We start from the raw sequence: 14,786 nt of genomic DNA, 5'->3' as shown, positions 1-14,786 counted from the left end.
AAACAATACTTTCCTCAAATAGTCTATTGATAACGAAGTGCCCAACTCAAGTACGAATACAAAGTAAATCACCTCACTTCCGCTGGCTCCGAATACCTTATATTATTCTTCTGGACACTATAGATTGCATAGTAACCATTATTTGTGTGTCGTACCGACCACAAGAGTGCGGGTCTTTGATTGGTTAAAGGTGTAGTACAATTTGTGCGGCACTCTATTTGACGATGGGATCGGCGCCTGAATGCGCCTAAAATGAATGTGTATCCATGTTGAAACTCCTTTACTCTATTGAGTTGAAGTCTCTGAAAAGGCAAACGAGGTGTCGATTGCAATACTTTGCGGTTTAGGATTCCGGGAACACTAGAACGACGTTGAGTACATCGATAATACGTGACCATTCGAGAGCTTGACATACGAACTCTGCTTTTGTAAAACTTGATTCAGGTAGGGTTGCCATTCATTATCTTCAAGGGATAACTCAGGTAGTATATTAGAATACTATATAAAATATGAACATAACTTAGTAGTGTGTTGGTACATGCGAAGCGAAAACGTTCAAATGACAACTTTACCTCCCTTACCGCCTTACCAGGATAACCAAAGACTTCTCCACAATAAGGAAGCCACTATTGCCCACGTCACGCGCGATCAGTCTGCCTCCAGCCAAATACCACCTCTTTCCTTTCTTCTCATCTTTGTTCTTGTGCTTTAACAAGTGTTTTACACTGACACTCTTCTCGTTCAGAGCTCGCTTATCATATTTCGACGCCTCATTGAAGACTTCGGCCATCTTGCGCAGCTGTGCCTGACCACGTCTTTGATGTAAATACTTTGGAGGAACCTTGAGGCCGATTGCAAGTTCTGGCACGCCTACTTTCCAACACTCAAAGTGCTCCCGGACCGTTCTAGGCTGCACTGTACGTGCGTTGATGCGACGGGTGATACGCTGAATGGAGCTGGTACGACGGATAGGTCGAGGAATTGGATCCGTCGTATTGTTCGTGTCGTCTATCAAGTAGAAATCAGGACTTGGTGTGCGAGGCGGGATGGATCTCCCAGGCGGCTGGTTTGATGGTATGACGATTTGAGAGGCGTAACTCTGGACGAGACTGTCCCGATTCTTGTTGGGAACCAATCCTGAATTGACTCGGGTGACAGCCTGAGGGCGGCGGGGACCAGGCCGCAATTTCTTATTCTTCCTGGCCTGTTTCCATCGATACTCGTCGAGGGTTCTCTTGAGCCTGGCAATGACCAGACTCAGGATGATGGTGACCTTGACATTCGAGTCGGAACGCGGACGTGGTGTCGTGCTTGTGAGCTGACCGCGTGGATCGTTTGGAAACAGGTCCAGCGCAGCGATCTTCGGCATCATCACCTCGATGTATGCCTCGATTTTGTACAGAATGTTTACTGTCTCCGTGCTGATGAAAATGTTCAACAGATTGGAAGACAACACCAACTCCGACTTCGCGTCCGCTATTTCCTTCTTCCCGCTGGTGGACCATTTCCACTTGTTGTAGGCCCCCAGACCTCCATCTGCTTTGAATCGCTGGAATTTCTTCAAGACTCTCTCTTGCTGTGTCACACTCGCTTGGCATCGCTTGATGAGTTGAGCGAGCTTCTGCTGCTTGGCTTTCGCAAGAGCAGTCTTTTGGTGCATGAATGATGCTTTGTTAGTTACTAAGTCCGACTTCACACTTTCCAGGACTAGGGTCATGGTGTGGACATAATCGGCGGCCAGGCGGATCTCTTCTGGAGCTGCTTTACAGGCTTTGTATAGATCGTATGCTTGTTTGAGGAGGCGAGCAATGTCGAGGGCGTCGCCGATATTCATGATGGATAATCCGGATTGGGGGTGGACAATGGAATGGAAGGTTCAGTCAGTCTCAGTCAGGCTGAGGACTTGTAGTATATAATTTCCAATTTTCTCGACATTTTGATCAAGTGACGAAGGGTCTACAGCCCCCAAATGTTCTCGTTCATCACTCACCGGCGCCCATCTCTTACACAGCGTCATACCCTCCTCTGCTCGACACCATTACAAACCGTGAACACAATGCAAGATGCGGTAAGACGCTGGACCTGAAGTGGCTCAGGCATCGCGAACGACTTGCGTTAGGCAGCGAACCATCAGAAACGAATCAGAAGACCGATGTCGTATGGCTGTGCAACCCCACTAGGTAGCTGAAGGGCGGTCAGGACAAGGATGGGATCCAAGAGATTGGGGGTTGAAATGCCACAGGAAGGCTGTGTGGCCCTCGCGGGACCACCATCCCGTGGGACGAAATTCACATTGGACGTCAAAACATTATTGAACCCTGGGTTGGTGCTCTATCCTGCAAACTGCGTTCATGCACACTGTAGGCTTGGTAAGCTTTGTTGGAGAACATTTGCTTGCGTGGAGGCATTGCTCATGATGAGACAGATCTTGCCTAACACCCTATGAAGATGAACAAGCACACGAGGTTGATAATAATCTTAACACCATAGTTACTGCCCCGTCGATGGATGTAAAGTGACTTCATTTATGTTGGTGCCTGTGGTCATACATGTCTTGGCGAAAAGTCCGCTGTGAAGCACTTCATCGAACATTTACAGACAACAACCAAAACGCACAGCAGATACGGTATGACCCAGACGTTGAAAAACCGAGAAAAAATGATGCGTGATGCAAGAAGATTGATACAGAAATGTTCACTCGACCTTGGATTGATACCTACGGACCTTGAAGCTTGAAATGCGGGCCTACGCACGTGGCGTCGCCATACCCAAGCTCCCCAAAACAACGACGTCAACCTTTTGGACATCCGAACTCTTGGAAATGTCCACTTGTGTACGCCTGCCTAGGTCTTCTTTTCCCACTTTCTCTCCAGGCTTCAACAATCAACCTCCGACATCGAACCCCATAAGCTCCTGCGTAACCGCAAGACTTGTGCAGGAAATCCGAATCGGCATCAACCACCACACGCGACCAACTCCATAACCTTATCAACTGCGAACCCCGAAATCAACAAAGGCACAAAACACCACCACGCCAATCTGCACTCCCTTTCTACATATCCTCACCCATTCTCTTGTTCTTTCGATCACTCTCCCACCATGGCGCCAATAAAGATCACAATCCCCTCAACCTCGACCTCGACCCCCGCGTCCTCCAAACCCTACACAACCTACACCATCCGCCTCACGCACCCCTTCCCGCGGCAAACTACCACCCTCACCAAACGCTACTCCGACTTCACGCACCTCGACTCTTCCCTCCGCGCACAAGTCGGTTCCGCTCCACCCCTCCCCCTCCCCCCGAAATCCTCCTGGCTGGGCGGCGGCCTGGGAAAACTCGGCATAGGCTCTACGCTAGGGTCGCCGGAGCAGATCGCCGAGCGGCAGAAGGGGCTGGAGCGATACCTCGTCGCGATCGAGGAGAGCGAGGACGGGAGGTGGCGGGTCAGCAAGGCGTATCGGGACTTCCTAGGTCTCAACGATGCCGATGGCGGGAAGAAGGGCGGCGTCGCGGAACCCGGAGCGCAGTTCGGGAGGGATAGGGTCAGGGATGGAGCGGACTGGTTGGATAGGTTCGGGGAGGTCAAGAGCGCGCTGCAGGATGCGAGGTTGTGGCTCACCAGGAGGGAGCAGGCGGGTGCGGCTGCGGCGCAACATGAGGCCGGTGCGAATGCGAAGAGGGGGCTCGTTCGCGCGGGCACGCTGATAAGTGCATTGGAGGAGGGGCTAGAGAGGTTGAGTAGGAAGGGTGGGAGTGGGGATGAGTGGAGTGGGGAGACGTTGGGGGATGGGGAGATCAGGAGGAGGAGGGATATGATCAGTGCGGTTAGGAAGGAGAGGGATGGACTCGAGAGCGTGTTGAATACCATGGCGGTCAAGTCTGCAGTCGCGGGATCGGGTTCCTCGTCGCCTTCGACGTCCTCGGCGGCTGTCACGCATGAGCAGAAGGCGGGATTGTTCAAGGGTGGTGCGAATTCAGGTCGCCGCGTGCTGGGTGCACCAGCGAAGGAGACCGAGCGGACGCGCGAATTGGACAACGAGGGCGTGCTGCAGTTGCAGAAGCAGATCATCGCCGAGCAGGATGAGGATCTGGTCGACTTGACTACCATCGTGAGGAGGATGAAGGAGATGGGCGTGCAGATCAACCAGGAGATCGTCGAGCAGAACGCTATGCTCGGACTGCTGGACGAAGACGTGGAGAGGTATGTTCGGTCTTTCTCTAACCCCTTCGTGTTTTGCATACATTCAATTGGACTGTTGGCTAACCTTGAATCTCATCTACAGGGTCGATGGCAAGATGAAGATTGCAAAGAAGAGGATCGCAAAGATCAGTTAAGCCCAGTTCTTCACCACCACTACTGGCAACGACACATTTTGAACCACGGATGACGATTACTTTTCTTCCCTCTCTTTCAGCATAGCGAATTTTTGGTCTCTTGTCTTCTATACCCATCCTTCACCAAGTTTCCACGTTGGGGAGCACCTTGGTCTTGTTCGTACATTCACCTTTGTGTGGCGCATCTAGATGCATTTGAATTTCATATGTACACGATTTTATTCTCTTTCTTCATATCATGCTCCATTTGGTGAGAAGCTGCTGCTGTTCCAATTTCATATGCAAAGACTTGTTTCTCTTGCCCGAATCGTATGTACAACGTGTTTTGTCTCGTACCATACCAGTTGGACCCCTTTCTTACGCGATGAACTTAACCTCCCTCTTCTCCGCCTCCGCAGCAGCAGCGACCTTATCCGCCTTAGCAGCCTCGAACGCGCGCACGACGGCCGGGTACCAGATATTCGCCATCTTGGTGTCGCCGGCGTCGTTGGGGTGCACGCCATCGCGGTTGTCGGCCGAGCCGGAGAACCCTGTGTACTGGTCGACGACCCAGATGGGGGACTCGGTGGCGTTGAGGCCTTGGGCCCAGGTCGGGATGGCCTTGTTGAGCTCTTGGATTTTGCTGTTATAGTTTCCCATGCCGAGGGGGATGATTTGGGCGACCTATTGGTTGGGAGGGAAAGGGGGTTAGTTGATGGGGGTTTGAAGGTATGAATGGATGAAGAGAAGGGGTGGGAGGTTGGGTACGTACGACGATCTTCATCTTGGGGTTGCTGGTCCTCATGGTGCCAACGAGGGTAGTGAATGCCTTGATGATATCCGCGACCGCCTTGTTCTGCTGCACGATGTCGTTGGTGCCGAGATGCATGGTGATGACGTCTGCGGGATTCTTCTGCAGCCAGCCGTCGAGCTGCTTCTTGTTCGCGATGTCGATGGCCAGGAACCCGGAGTGGCCCTCGTTGTCGCGGTCGTACTTGGTGTCCTTGCAGTTGTTCTCCGTCTTCCCCGAGCCGACGAAGTCCACGCTCTTCCATTCGGTGCTCTGCAGCTTGTTCCATAGCTTCGAGCGCCAGCAGATGATCTCTGTGATAGAGTCGCCGAAGGGCATGTACCGGAGGGTTGCGTTCTGGGCGGTCACCGCGCTGGCGAGCGCCGCGAGAGATAGGAGCTTGAATGAAACCATTGTGCCTGAATTGAGAGATGGAAGACTTGCTCTGATGTTCCTTCTCTTTCTCAAGCGATGCTTTCCCCAATTTTATACTGCTTCCCCAAGTAAAACATTTCGGACAGAACTCGGGGTATGGAAGAATTAATCAAAAGACGATGCCGACGACATCTCCCTTTGGCTGACTTAGATCGATTTCAACCTGGTTCATCTAGAGTCCGCACGTGCATTGCACTTGGGGAAGATCTGTCTCGCGACAGTGATTGGAGAGGAGATCTGGAAGTGAGCTTCGCGAAGGTGGAAAGCCAGGGTAAAGCCACCGCTGGAATGGCTCATCTCGCCCTAACCGGGTATTTACAATATATATCGGTTTGACAAGGCAGTTCTAAACAAATGCTCATGCGGGGTATGTTGACCCACTATATTGGTCGCTTGAGGGGAGGACAACCGGTTCCAAGCAAATTGGATTTAATCTAGGTCATGGATATTCCCAATGCCAAAGGTGCGCAACGGATGCATAATGTCGCGTCTCCAAATCGAGGCCCCCGTGGGTGTACGACATGGAGCAATAACGGTAAAGCAAGATGAACTGTTGGAGAAACCGAATATAGCTCAGAGATCCCATTTGGAGAATTGGAGTAAAAGAGGCATGCGAAATCTGCTCTTGATGTTTGGTGTGTATATGTAGCCCGGCTTTAGTGACGTCTGGAAAAACAATCAGCACAAGCGTGACATTCCTGTAGTGGAATCCCGAGTCTTTGTAGATATGGCCCAATGGCTTTCTCCAGAGGAGCGCGATTTACCAAAGTTTTGTGGCAATGTACGCATGAGTGAAGTTCTTATGTTGCAGGGTACTGGCATAATCCTAACTTGTCAGCGTCATCGCACTCGCACTGGCATTCTTGACTAACTTGGCCCTGGCTAGCCAAATCATTCTGTGCTACGTAGTCAAAGATTAGATGTCCAAAGTAACCCAGTCTTGATTGGTGCAAATGCTCGATTCATAGATGAGAACGGAAATTCGATGCAGCTACTTCCGCCGACACATCTCCGAGCGATATCACACCAAGCGAGGTACTGCGAACTTGCAAGGTACGATAGACTGGCCGGAAGTCCTTCGGATTGAAACATGAAAGTTTCTAGTTTAATGAAAAGTGATCACTGATTCCAATCGGCGAGAAGGAAGAAGTTCGATCGATGAGACGTGAATTAAGATGGAAAACCGGAAGATGTATGGGCTGGGTATATATTGGTTTGCATATCAAAAGAACTACAGTACATCAGTTCAGTATATCAAAGAGGGGAGTGGAAGTAGAGCAATGTACCTTATGAAGAAGGAGTGAGGCTCCTCCCCGAAGATAGGCAATCTATCTTTGCATGAGAAGGCGACTGTACGCCACCGTCACATTGACTTGGACGACGATTAAGCTTACTGAGCAATTGTTAGGCCCCTATTTCTCCAGTACATACCAGTTTCCTAATATAGTCGTTTCTGCCATGTTACCGTCTTCCAAGCCCACCAAGGACTTTGTTCGCTGCAGAGCTGACCTTCAATACATCGCGGTAGGTCAAGCTTATTCGGGTCGCCCGCTCGTTCCGTCCCCCGGCATCCTCGAAGACGGACGAATCGCCCAGAATGTCCCAATTCGCGACGGTATCCTTGTTAAGATTTTCATCCACCTCGATTGATGCAATTCCATGCAGCAGGTCTACGTATGCAGACGAGGTCGTGATCAAAAGTGATCTAGGTTCTTGAAGAATGCGTGTGGGTAACCTATATTGCGAAGCGGGGCCTTGACTTTTCGATTCATCCACGAGAGCCTCATTCATATGTTCCTCGTTTAAGTGTTCCGTTGGTCCTTTTTGAGCTGGGGTGTTTGAAATCGTGGCGGACTCTCGAGGTTCCCCCTCGCTCCCCACAGCCTTCGGGGTGATCTCCAAGCATATAGATCCCCCCAGGCTGATAGTCGCTACCACATCAGCGTAAGCACTTCCATCCTCGTGCGGCATGATGCCTTCTCCTCTCTTGTACTCATTGATAAGCACATGATTCGGCTCCTTGTGGGGAGTGTGGTCAAATATGCCAAGCATCTTGAATCGGTCAACCACAGGTTGGACCAGGTAAGGCGGAAGAGGTGCCCCCAGAAGAGTGTTATTTTTAGTTAATGTTGATGGGTGAGCTTGAAGCCGACGATGTGAGAGGGTGACCCAGCGATGGGCGGGGATCTGGGCATGTTAGAGTGTGTCATACCAGAGACGGACGTGACGCGAGGCCATTTCCCATCGATGATAGTGTGGGCCGAACACTGCCGTGTGCAGATGCTAATAGTAGGATTACAGTACCTTTTGCAGTAGAGATGCCTCCTCCTCTGGGGTGATAAAATTGGGCACATAGTAGAAGTTGGGTGGCATCTGTTGGATTCTGAACTGCTCCCGCGGGTCTACCCCAGATCGGGACCCTTCTTGCGAATTAATTGACGTGCCCTGCATCATGGTCGATACTTATCCACTTCACGGCACTTATTGATATATCCAGAGCCGTGATGTGTTGCGAATTGTGATGTTGAATAATTGTGGCATGTACTAGGTAGAAGGTCATGTCATCGCGTGTGCACGTGATGAAATGTACACCTCAGAGCAAGATTGTGGATTCACGAGTATATAATGTCAATTGTCATGTAGATAAAATTGTATTCATTCAAGTTTATCCAATTGGAGTAAAGAGCTGAGCTCACTTCTCCTCCCCAGTTGAACAATTTCTCTCAATTGTCACCGCAACTTCTCCGCAACAAGCTATCAAAGCATGAACCCAGAGAAAACCAAAGAAAAGTAAAACGCCCCCATAGCTGATGCCGAAAAAATGCTATTTACATGAAAAACAGATGAAATAAATCATATCGATCACCCTTGAATGAACCCATGATAATGCCCAGAACAAACACTCCAGTCCCCGCCTAATACATGAGAAAATATTGACTGATGCAGACAGCAAAAGAAAAGTAAATATGGAGTCGAAATCAAGTCTGGTATTCAGCCCAGAATATGGAGCGAGATTCTGCGATGCCGCTGGAATATGCAAGAATGTAGTGTAGATGTGTCGCTCACATAACAGTGCAGCCTCCAGGACCACTTCGAGCTCGTCGCCGCCGACCTGCACCTGCGGGGCCAGCCCCTCCTTCTTCTTCGTCGGCGTGCAACAATTGAGCTTCCCGGGCTCTTCTTCTGCGTCTTCGGCCTCCAGCCCCTCCTACGCCTGCTTCTTCATTTAACATCATCCAGTCAGCCCACTTACGCTCTAAGCGAGCGGCAGCAGCAAAGTCGCCTCGTAGAACGCGCTTTGTGTGTTCCTCAACAGTGGGTTGCCAATTGTAGAAGCATTTCAGTCCAATGATTTCTCTGGGATAAGTGGGCGTTGTATCTGCGGAGGTGGCGGGAGGACGTGATATCTCGGCGTTCCGGGAAAGCACCTCGCGCACTCCCGTCCATGTTACGTTCGCACAGTCGTACGCCACGATGCGCAACCCGACGCGTGGTCTTTCAGAGCCAGTCAGATTCCTGGCAGATCGATTGCGTGTCCTGATACTAGATGCAGCTTCGGTGAGGACGAGATCTGAGATGCGGGTGTTGTCCATCTCCAATGATGACAGAGTCGAGCAGCTCTTGAGAATAGGAAGCATTCCAGAGTCTCCCAAGTTCTCACAGTACGAGATGGACAAGTGTCGGAGAACGCTAGCACATGGAGACGCGGCAAGGCATCTGAGGACTTCATTTGTTAGGTCATCAAGCTCCTCCAAATCCAAATGGGTAAGCATGGGACATGTGGGAAGAAGAGCCACTAGTGACGTGTCCGAGAGGCCGTGGCACTTGGAGACCTGCAGGCCTTCGAGGTGCGGAACATTGTCCACCATTTTTAGCACACCATCGTCCGTGATGCCGCGGCAGCGGGTAAGATCGAGATGCTTGAGCTTTCGTGGCGGAACAACAGGGCGGTCAGTGAGTAAATCGATCTCCGGGTCAATGCCCTGCATGAGGACAGCGAGGGATTCATCATTGAGGGTATCGCAGTTCATGAGTACGAGACGCTCCAGGGTATTACGCTTGAATAGTTCGGACATGAATTCGATATCATCCCAACCTCGGACCTCACCGGCTCGAAGATCACGCAGGCGAGTGCAGCTTTCAACTACCTTTCGTAAGCCGCGGGTGTCAATATTATTGCACCACGAGATGTTCAAGTGTTCCACTCTCTGACAATTGGATGCGATGATCTTCATCGCGGCATTTGTTGCTCCCGCAAGACCAGACAGGTTGATGTGGACGAGTCGGCTGTTCTGTAGGAGGAAACAATGGATAGATGTACGATCGATGCGGCACCCTTCGAGAGAGAAGTTCTCCAGATTCTGGCAGGCTTGGGCAAGTCCTTTGGCATTCCACTTCTCTCGGAGCTGCAAGCATCCCCTCAAGTTTAGGTCGCGTACAAAAGGTCCGGCTGCGGTGATGATATTAACAAGAGCATTGGCGGGAATGTCTCTGTAGTAATCGGCAGTATCCAATTGGCTCCAAAGTTGACCGTCATAGCACATAGCATGCCATGACTTGGAAACAGACGAGCAGCGAACAATCTCCTTGGGTTTCAAGTATTGCAGGATCTGCATCCGGATTTCGGCAGGCATGTCTCCCCAAAAATTGAAGTTTGGCCTTCGCTGGATCTTCTTCTGCACTGGACGCGAAAAATAGTCTCCCGCCTCGGCCAAGCCGTGGCTCGATGCAGTTCGAAGCTCGGATGGAAGAGGTACTGATGTTGCCCCAGGTGTGAACATCCGCAGCCTGGTCTTCTCATCGAAGATCGGGCTCCCCAAGGGACTGCCTGCTACTGAGGTAGGTGCGGTGGAGTAGCCAGCAGAGAGCTCGGAAGAGTAGGAGCTGCCGTAGGAATGGCCATAAGGCGAGCCTGGTGATGCTAGCGAGACGCACGACATGGAAGGCTTTCCTGGGCTCCTCAAGCTCTGCGATCGTGCTCTCGATATTCCAGCCAGGCTCGGTGAAGAGCTCATCCGCTGAAGTCCTTGTATAAGTCGTTTGCGACCTTTTAATTTCGGTCGGTCGATCGGGATGGCCTCCGTTCGTGGAGTAGAAGGGTCGACGGGTGTCGTGCCATTGTCGACGATGGTGTCGACCACGACCGAATCGATAGAAAGGGGCTGCTCCATGGTGAATGGCAGTGTCTTCGGAGAAAGACTTGAGGAGAGCCAAATGCAGTCGTTCGGTCGGGAGGAAGCGGATTGACGAGGTGAGGAAAGGAGAAGAGGTTTAAACAGGTTATAGAGGATTGATATCGACGAAACCCTCACGAGGCCGATCTCACGGACTCTGTCTCGCTCAAAGCGTGTGGGAAGGAGGAAAACGACGATTACGAGTAGTGAGATGGGCCGTTCGCGGGCTGGATGGTGACGGCGCGATATCGATAAGTACCGTCGGTTCTAGAGCGGGGAAGGCGCGGAGTAAGCCCGAGCGACGCGGCTGGAACCCGCGTGAGGATTGACACAATTAGGACGAGGGAGAGCAGACAGATCAAGAGGGCAGAGAGAAGGAGGGCAAAAGAAGGAAAAGAAGAGGGCGTAAGGCTAATGTATTGGAGCGAAGGTAGGAAGCAAACGGAGGGGTGGAGGACATGAATATGAGGAGGAATACCGTTCTGAGTACATAGCAAGGTAGGATACAGTATAGTTCAGTATGACACGGTAGATTCCATACCGTTGCCCCATTTTCTGATAGCGGGGCTTATCGCGCTCAGTCTATCACACTAGAGCTAAGCCAGATGTGGTATCAGCATGAATCGCCTAAGCACCTACTAGTTCCAAATGGGGAAAGGGTCAGGTCGGGGTCCACGTGCCGTCCCCCGAGATGTCACCCGCCCTTCCAACCTTCCCATCAATCCCAACCCTTCACGTCTTCATCTTCGTTCGTCCTTCTTGTTTCGTGGTCGCTTGACCTACTTCATTCTTGTATCTTGGACTTTGGGCTTGATCTTTTGAAACATCTGTCCTCGTGGCCCGATTATTCACGATAACAGAACAAAGCTATGGGTCAACCACCCATCGTTCACTTCATCCCTCATATCAGCCCTCATATTCGGAGTCAATCAGCTACTTCACGAATACAAGTTGACTACCTTCCTCAACCTTCTCTCTGCCGCGGTTAAACGTACGAGTATCGTACCCATAAGAAGGAAAAAAAGTGGTTGAATTCCACAGGAGCATCCCTGCGAACTGCCCGACTGGTAAACCGGCGTTATGCAGGGCAACAAAGTCGCCATCCGTCTCAACGCCATCCAAACCCTTTCGTCTCTAGTATTCCCCACGCCGCCCCGAAAATCCGTTCTCTCCAATTCTACCGAGTACCTCCACCAGTGATTTGATTTCCCTTCAGCATTCAGCAAACTAACAACAGGAACACATTGAGCTTACCGAAGCCCAGTCTCGGCTTTGCGGGATAAGTCAACTACTTATACATGCACCTCCAACGCCTCCGTGACATCGTTCGTGGACTATCACTCTCTAGGAGTGGCCTAAGCCCTCCTCTCCCCGTATTAACCCATCTTTCGAAACACTCGAGCTTCTGAAGACTTTTCTTAGTTTCTGGGGACTACAACGATCTATTCGATTTCTCCGTCGAATAGCAATCATTCGCAATGTGGATCACCTTACTAACCTATTCTCCAATTCCCACCTCGGGGGCATTTCTAGCCAGGGACCTTTGAGCTCAGTACCTCCGCTGATCGGCACGCTCGCCAGGGGCGGTGGGGTTCAATGTTTGCTCCATTCAAAACGTCCCGACCAGTACGTGCAATATTCCTTATCGGGATAGAAGACATGTAGAAAGCGAATGGCCATGCAAGAATATTTGTAAAATTGCCTTGCAGCTCTGTTGCAGCTACGATGACTCTCCGGCTCTACTACTGTGTCTAAAAGACGTGGGGTGTGGGCGCACCACCGCATCCTGTACAGGTGATCATGGGAATCTATATAATGTCCATCTGACACAGCATATGCAAGTATGCATCTGATGCCTCTCATCTGCACCACTCGAGCCTTACTCATGCTCACCTGTCCCTCTCATCTACATACCTTTGAATCCCGTATCGCTCGCAACATCGTTCGCGAGCATCGCGCCATATCGCGTTGGATGTCGGGGATCAACGTGTGCGATCTCTGGTCAATGACTTTGATTTGGTTATGGTAGTGTATGGAATCTAGTCTAGCCAACTACGCATCGGACTTCTGACCAGCCATGTTGGCTTAACACTTTGTCCGGATTGACTTGGAAACCAAATCTATCTATCTATCAAAACTAATTGCGCTCTTATTACTGTAGAGACCTATTCTTTATCCTACTAATTACTGTCCAGATTGCATTCGCAAACCTCTTGGCAGCTATATCTATCCTCTCTACCGGCGCCGCAGCAAGCGTGAGTCGGAAAGCGACGCGGTGCAGCTTGGTAACATCACTCGTAAACCAACTCCCCCTACTAACCAAGACGCCATTATCTCTGGCTTGCTCGAAAATCGCCTCTTCAACCTCAAGATGCTGTTCCCATAGGCTGTGTTTGTCGACAGGTTTTCGACCGCACATATCAGACACATCAACCTCAACCCACACGAACATACCCACATCTGGCACCCTCCATCTACACCACTTCTCCGGCATATGCTCTCTCATCGCACGTATCAAAACATTCCTTCGCCTCCCATATTCCCGGGCCAAGTTCATCAGCCATCTCAAAAACCCTTCATGGCCCCACGTCTCGTCCAGCAATTTGTATAGCATGACCTGGCTCGGGCCACTAGGACACAGCGCACCGACTTCCGTCAGCGCAGTGAACTTCTTTATTACTTGCGACGATCCTGTCACCCAACCTGTGCGGAGGCCCGGCGCGAGGATCTTCGACGCAGAGTCAAGTCGGAGGACGCGGCCAGATGTGTCAAGTGAGAGATACGAGCACGGCAATTCCGCGAGGTAGCCCTCCAAATCCGACCCATCGACCGAGTGTTCTCTGCCCTCATCAGATGAACAGCCTCCCGATGCTTCACGCTCGCTCAACGGAAGGTAAAAGTACGGATCATCCTCAAGAACAAACAAATCGTGTTTCTCCGCGACCTCATAAATCGCCTTTCTCCGCTCGACACTCTGCGTCACGCCCGTTGGATTCTGCGCCGTAGGGATCGTGTACAGCACGTGCGGCTTCGGTCCCCTAGCCACCGTGTCCCACTCACTCAATTTCCTGTCAAGGTCGCTAGGCACGATGCCCTCCTCGTCCATCTCCAGCCCCAGCACATGCACGCCCTGCGAACGCGCGCAGGCGATAGCGCCGGTGTACGTGTACATCTCGGCTAGCAGCGTGTCTCCAGGATTGCACAGCAGGCGGAGCGCGATTTCCAGTCCAGACGTCGTGCCGCATGTGAGGCAGACCTCCCAGTCGCGGTACGGGGGGTCGTGAAGAAGTTCCATGTGTTCGGTGAGGAAGCGGAGGACTTGGGGGGAGCCGGTGGAGTGGCCGTAGTTCATGGCGAGGGCGAGATCGTAGGCATTTTCGCCTTGGACGCAGGGCTGTGTGGTGAGGTGGAGAGATGGGGGTGTGAGGGGATCGTAGAAGTCGCTGGATAGGCATGACGTTTGGATCGTTTGCCATGGTGAGTACTGTGGTGAGGGTCGGGCGGTTCCGAGTGTGATTAGGTCTGGGTGTTGCTGGTCTGTTTGAGCCGCCTTCAAGTACGAGACTGTCAGGTTGCCGGCTACTGTGCTGAAGTGGTGGTCCAAGATTTTTGCAGCCGGCTTGGAGTCCACGGATTGGCTTTTGAAGTCATTAGAGCTTGTGAGAGGCGCAATACCACCAGGTAAGGGCTTTGCCGTCTCGCGGGCCTGCTTGATCCGGGTGAGCTTCTTTTGTAGCATTTTTAGGCATATGGGCTGGAAAGGAAATGTCTTTGAGAACGAGACAATCTTAAGTTACTCCTTGAAATAGAGCTTCATATTATACAGTTAAGGAACTGGATCTTCAAGGATGCGTCTATCGGAGTATCGAACCCATCCCGGAGTGTTTAATCATTGTCTAATTGAAAGAGCCCAATCTGCATGTCTTATCTGCCTTGTAAAATGCCAATCCGAATCACTAATCATCCGAATCTATCACCTCATAAATGTGGGTTCGCACGATCAGTTTTCAATTCGTGTGAAGATAGTCCTATCTGCCATGTTTACATAGCGGAGTAGTGGAGTAATGTTACG

At 51.2% G+C, this 14,786-nt stretch overlaps 6 protein-coding genes across 6 annotated transcripts; 1 reads left to right on the top strand and 5 right to left on the bottom strand.

Moving 5' to 3' along the window:
* Positions 1 to 577: 577 nt before the first annotated feature.
* On the bottom strand, positions 578 to 1,834 carry BU24DRAFT_456572 (uncharacterized protein; the record flags this gene model as incomplete). Its single annotated transcript, XM_033531452.1, has 1 exon — positions 578 to 1,834. The coding sequence occupies one exon, from the start codon at positions 1,832 to 1,834 to the stop codon at positions 578 to 580; it is 1,257 nt and encodes a 418-aa protein (XP_033388840.1).
* A 1,119-nt stretch (positions 1,835 to 2,953) lies between these two features.
* On the top strand, positions 2,954 to 4,474 carry BU24DRAFT_2139 (uncharacterized protein). Its single transcript, XM_033521975.1, has 2 exons — positions 2,954 to 4,202; positions 4,285 to 4,474. The coding sequence occupies exons 1-2, from the start codon at positions 3,100 to 3,102 to the stop codon at positions 4,334 to 4,336; spliced, it is 1,155 nt and encodes a 384-aa protein (XP_033388839.1). The 5' UTR covers positions 2,954 to 3,099; the 3' UTR covers positions 4,337 to 4,474.
* A 219-nt stretch (positions 4,475 to 4,693) lies between these two features.
* On the bottom strand, positions 4,694 to 5,519 carry BU24DRAFT_456570 (carbohydrate esterase family 3 protein; the record flags this gene model as incomplete). The annotated part of the gene is made up of 2 exons (XM_033531451.1): positions 4,694 to 4,999; positions 5,088 to 5,519. 2 exons carry the CDS (start codon positions 5,517 to 5,519, stop codon positions 4,694 to 4,696), a joined length of 738 nt encoding a protein of 245 aa, XP_033388838.1.
* A 1,482-nt stretch (positions 5,520 to 7,001) lies between these two features.
* BU24DRAFT_403604 (uncharacterized protein) lies at positions 7,002 to 7,991 on the bottom strand (the record flags this gene model as incomplete). The annotated part of the gene is made up of 2 exons (XM_033525583.1): positions 7,002 to 7,727; positions 7,845 to 7,991. 2 exons carry the CDS (start codon positions 7,989 to 7,991, stop codon positions 7,002 to 7,004), a joined length of 873 nt encoding a protein of 290 aa, XP_033388837.1.
* A 206-nt stretch (positions 7,992 to 8,197) lies between these two features.
* On the bottom strand, positions 8,198 to 11,158 carry BU24DRAFT_416179 (RNI-like protein). Its single transcript, XM_033526385.1, has one exon. It carries the CDS (start codon positions 10,709 to 10,711, stop codon positions 8,603 to 8,605), a length of 2,109 nt encoding a protein of 702 aa, XP_033388836.1. The 5' UTR covers positions 10,712 to 11,158; the 3' UTR covers positions 8,198 to 8,602.
* A 1,708-nt stretch (positions 11,159 to 12,866) lies between these two features.
* Positions 12,867 to 14,498, bottom strand: BU24DRAFT_382431 (PLP-dependent transferase; the record flags this gene model as incomplete). The annotated part of the gene is made up of 1 exon (XM_033524768.1): positions 12,867 to 14,498. Exon 1 carries the CDS (start codon positions 14,451 to 14,453, stop codon positions 12,867 to 12,869), a length of 1,587 nt encoding a protein of 528 aa, XP_033388835.1. The 5' UTR covers positions 14,454 to 14,498.
* Between the last annotated feature and the right edge of the window lie 288 nt (positions 14,499 to 14,786).

The sequence above is a fragment of the Aaosphaeria arxii genome, assembly GCF_010015735.1.
Source record: "Aaosphaeria arxii CBS 175.79 unplaced genomic scaffold BU24scaffold_1, whole genome shotgun sequence".
In the NCBI taxonomy this organism is placed as follows: domain Eukaryota; kingdom Fungi; phylum Ascomycota; class Dothideomycetes; order Pleosporales; genus Aaosphaeria; species Aaosphaeria arxii.
This window is presented reverse-complemented; position numbering and strand designations above follow the sequence as displayed.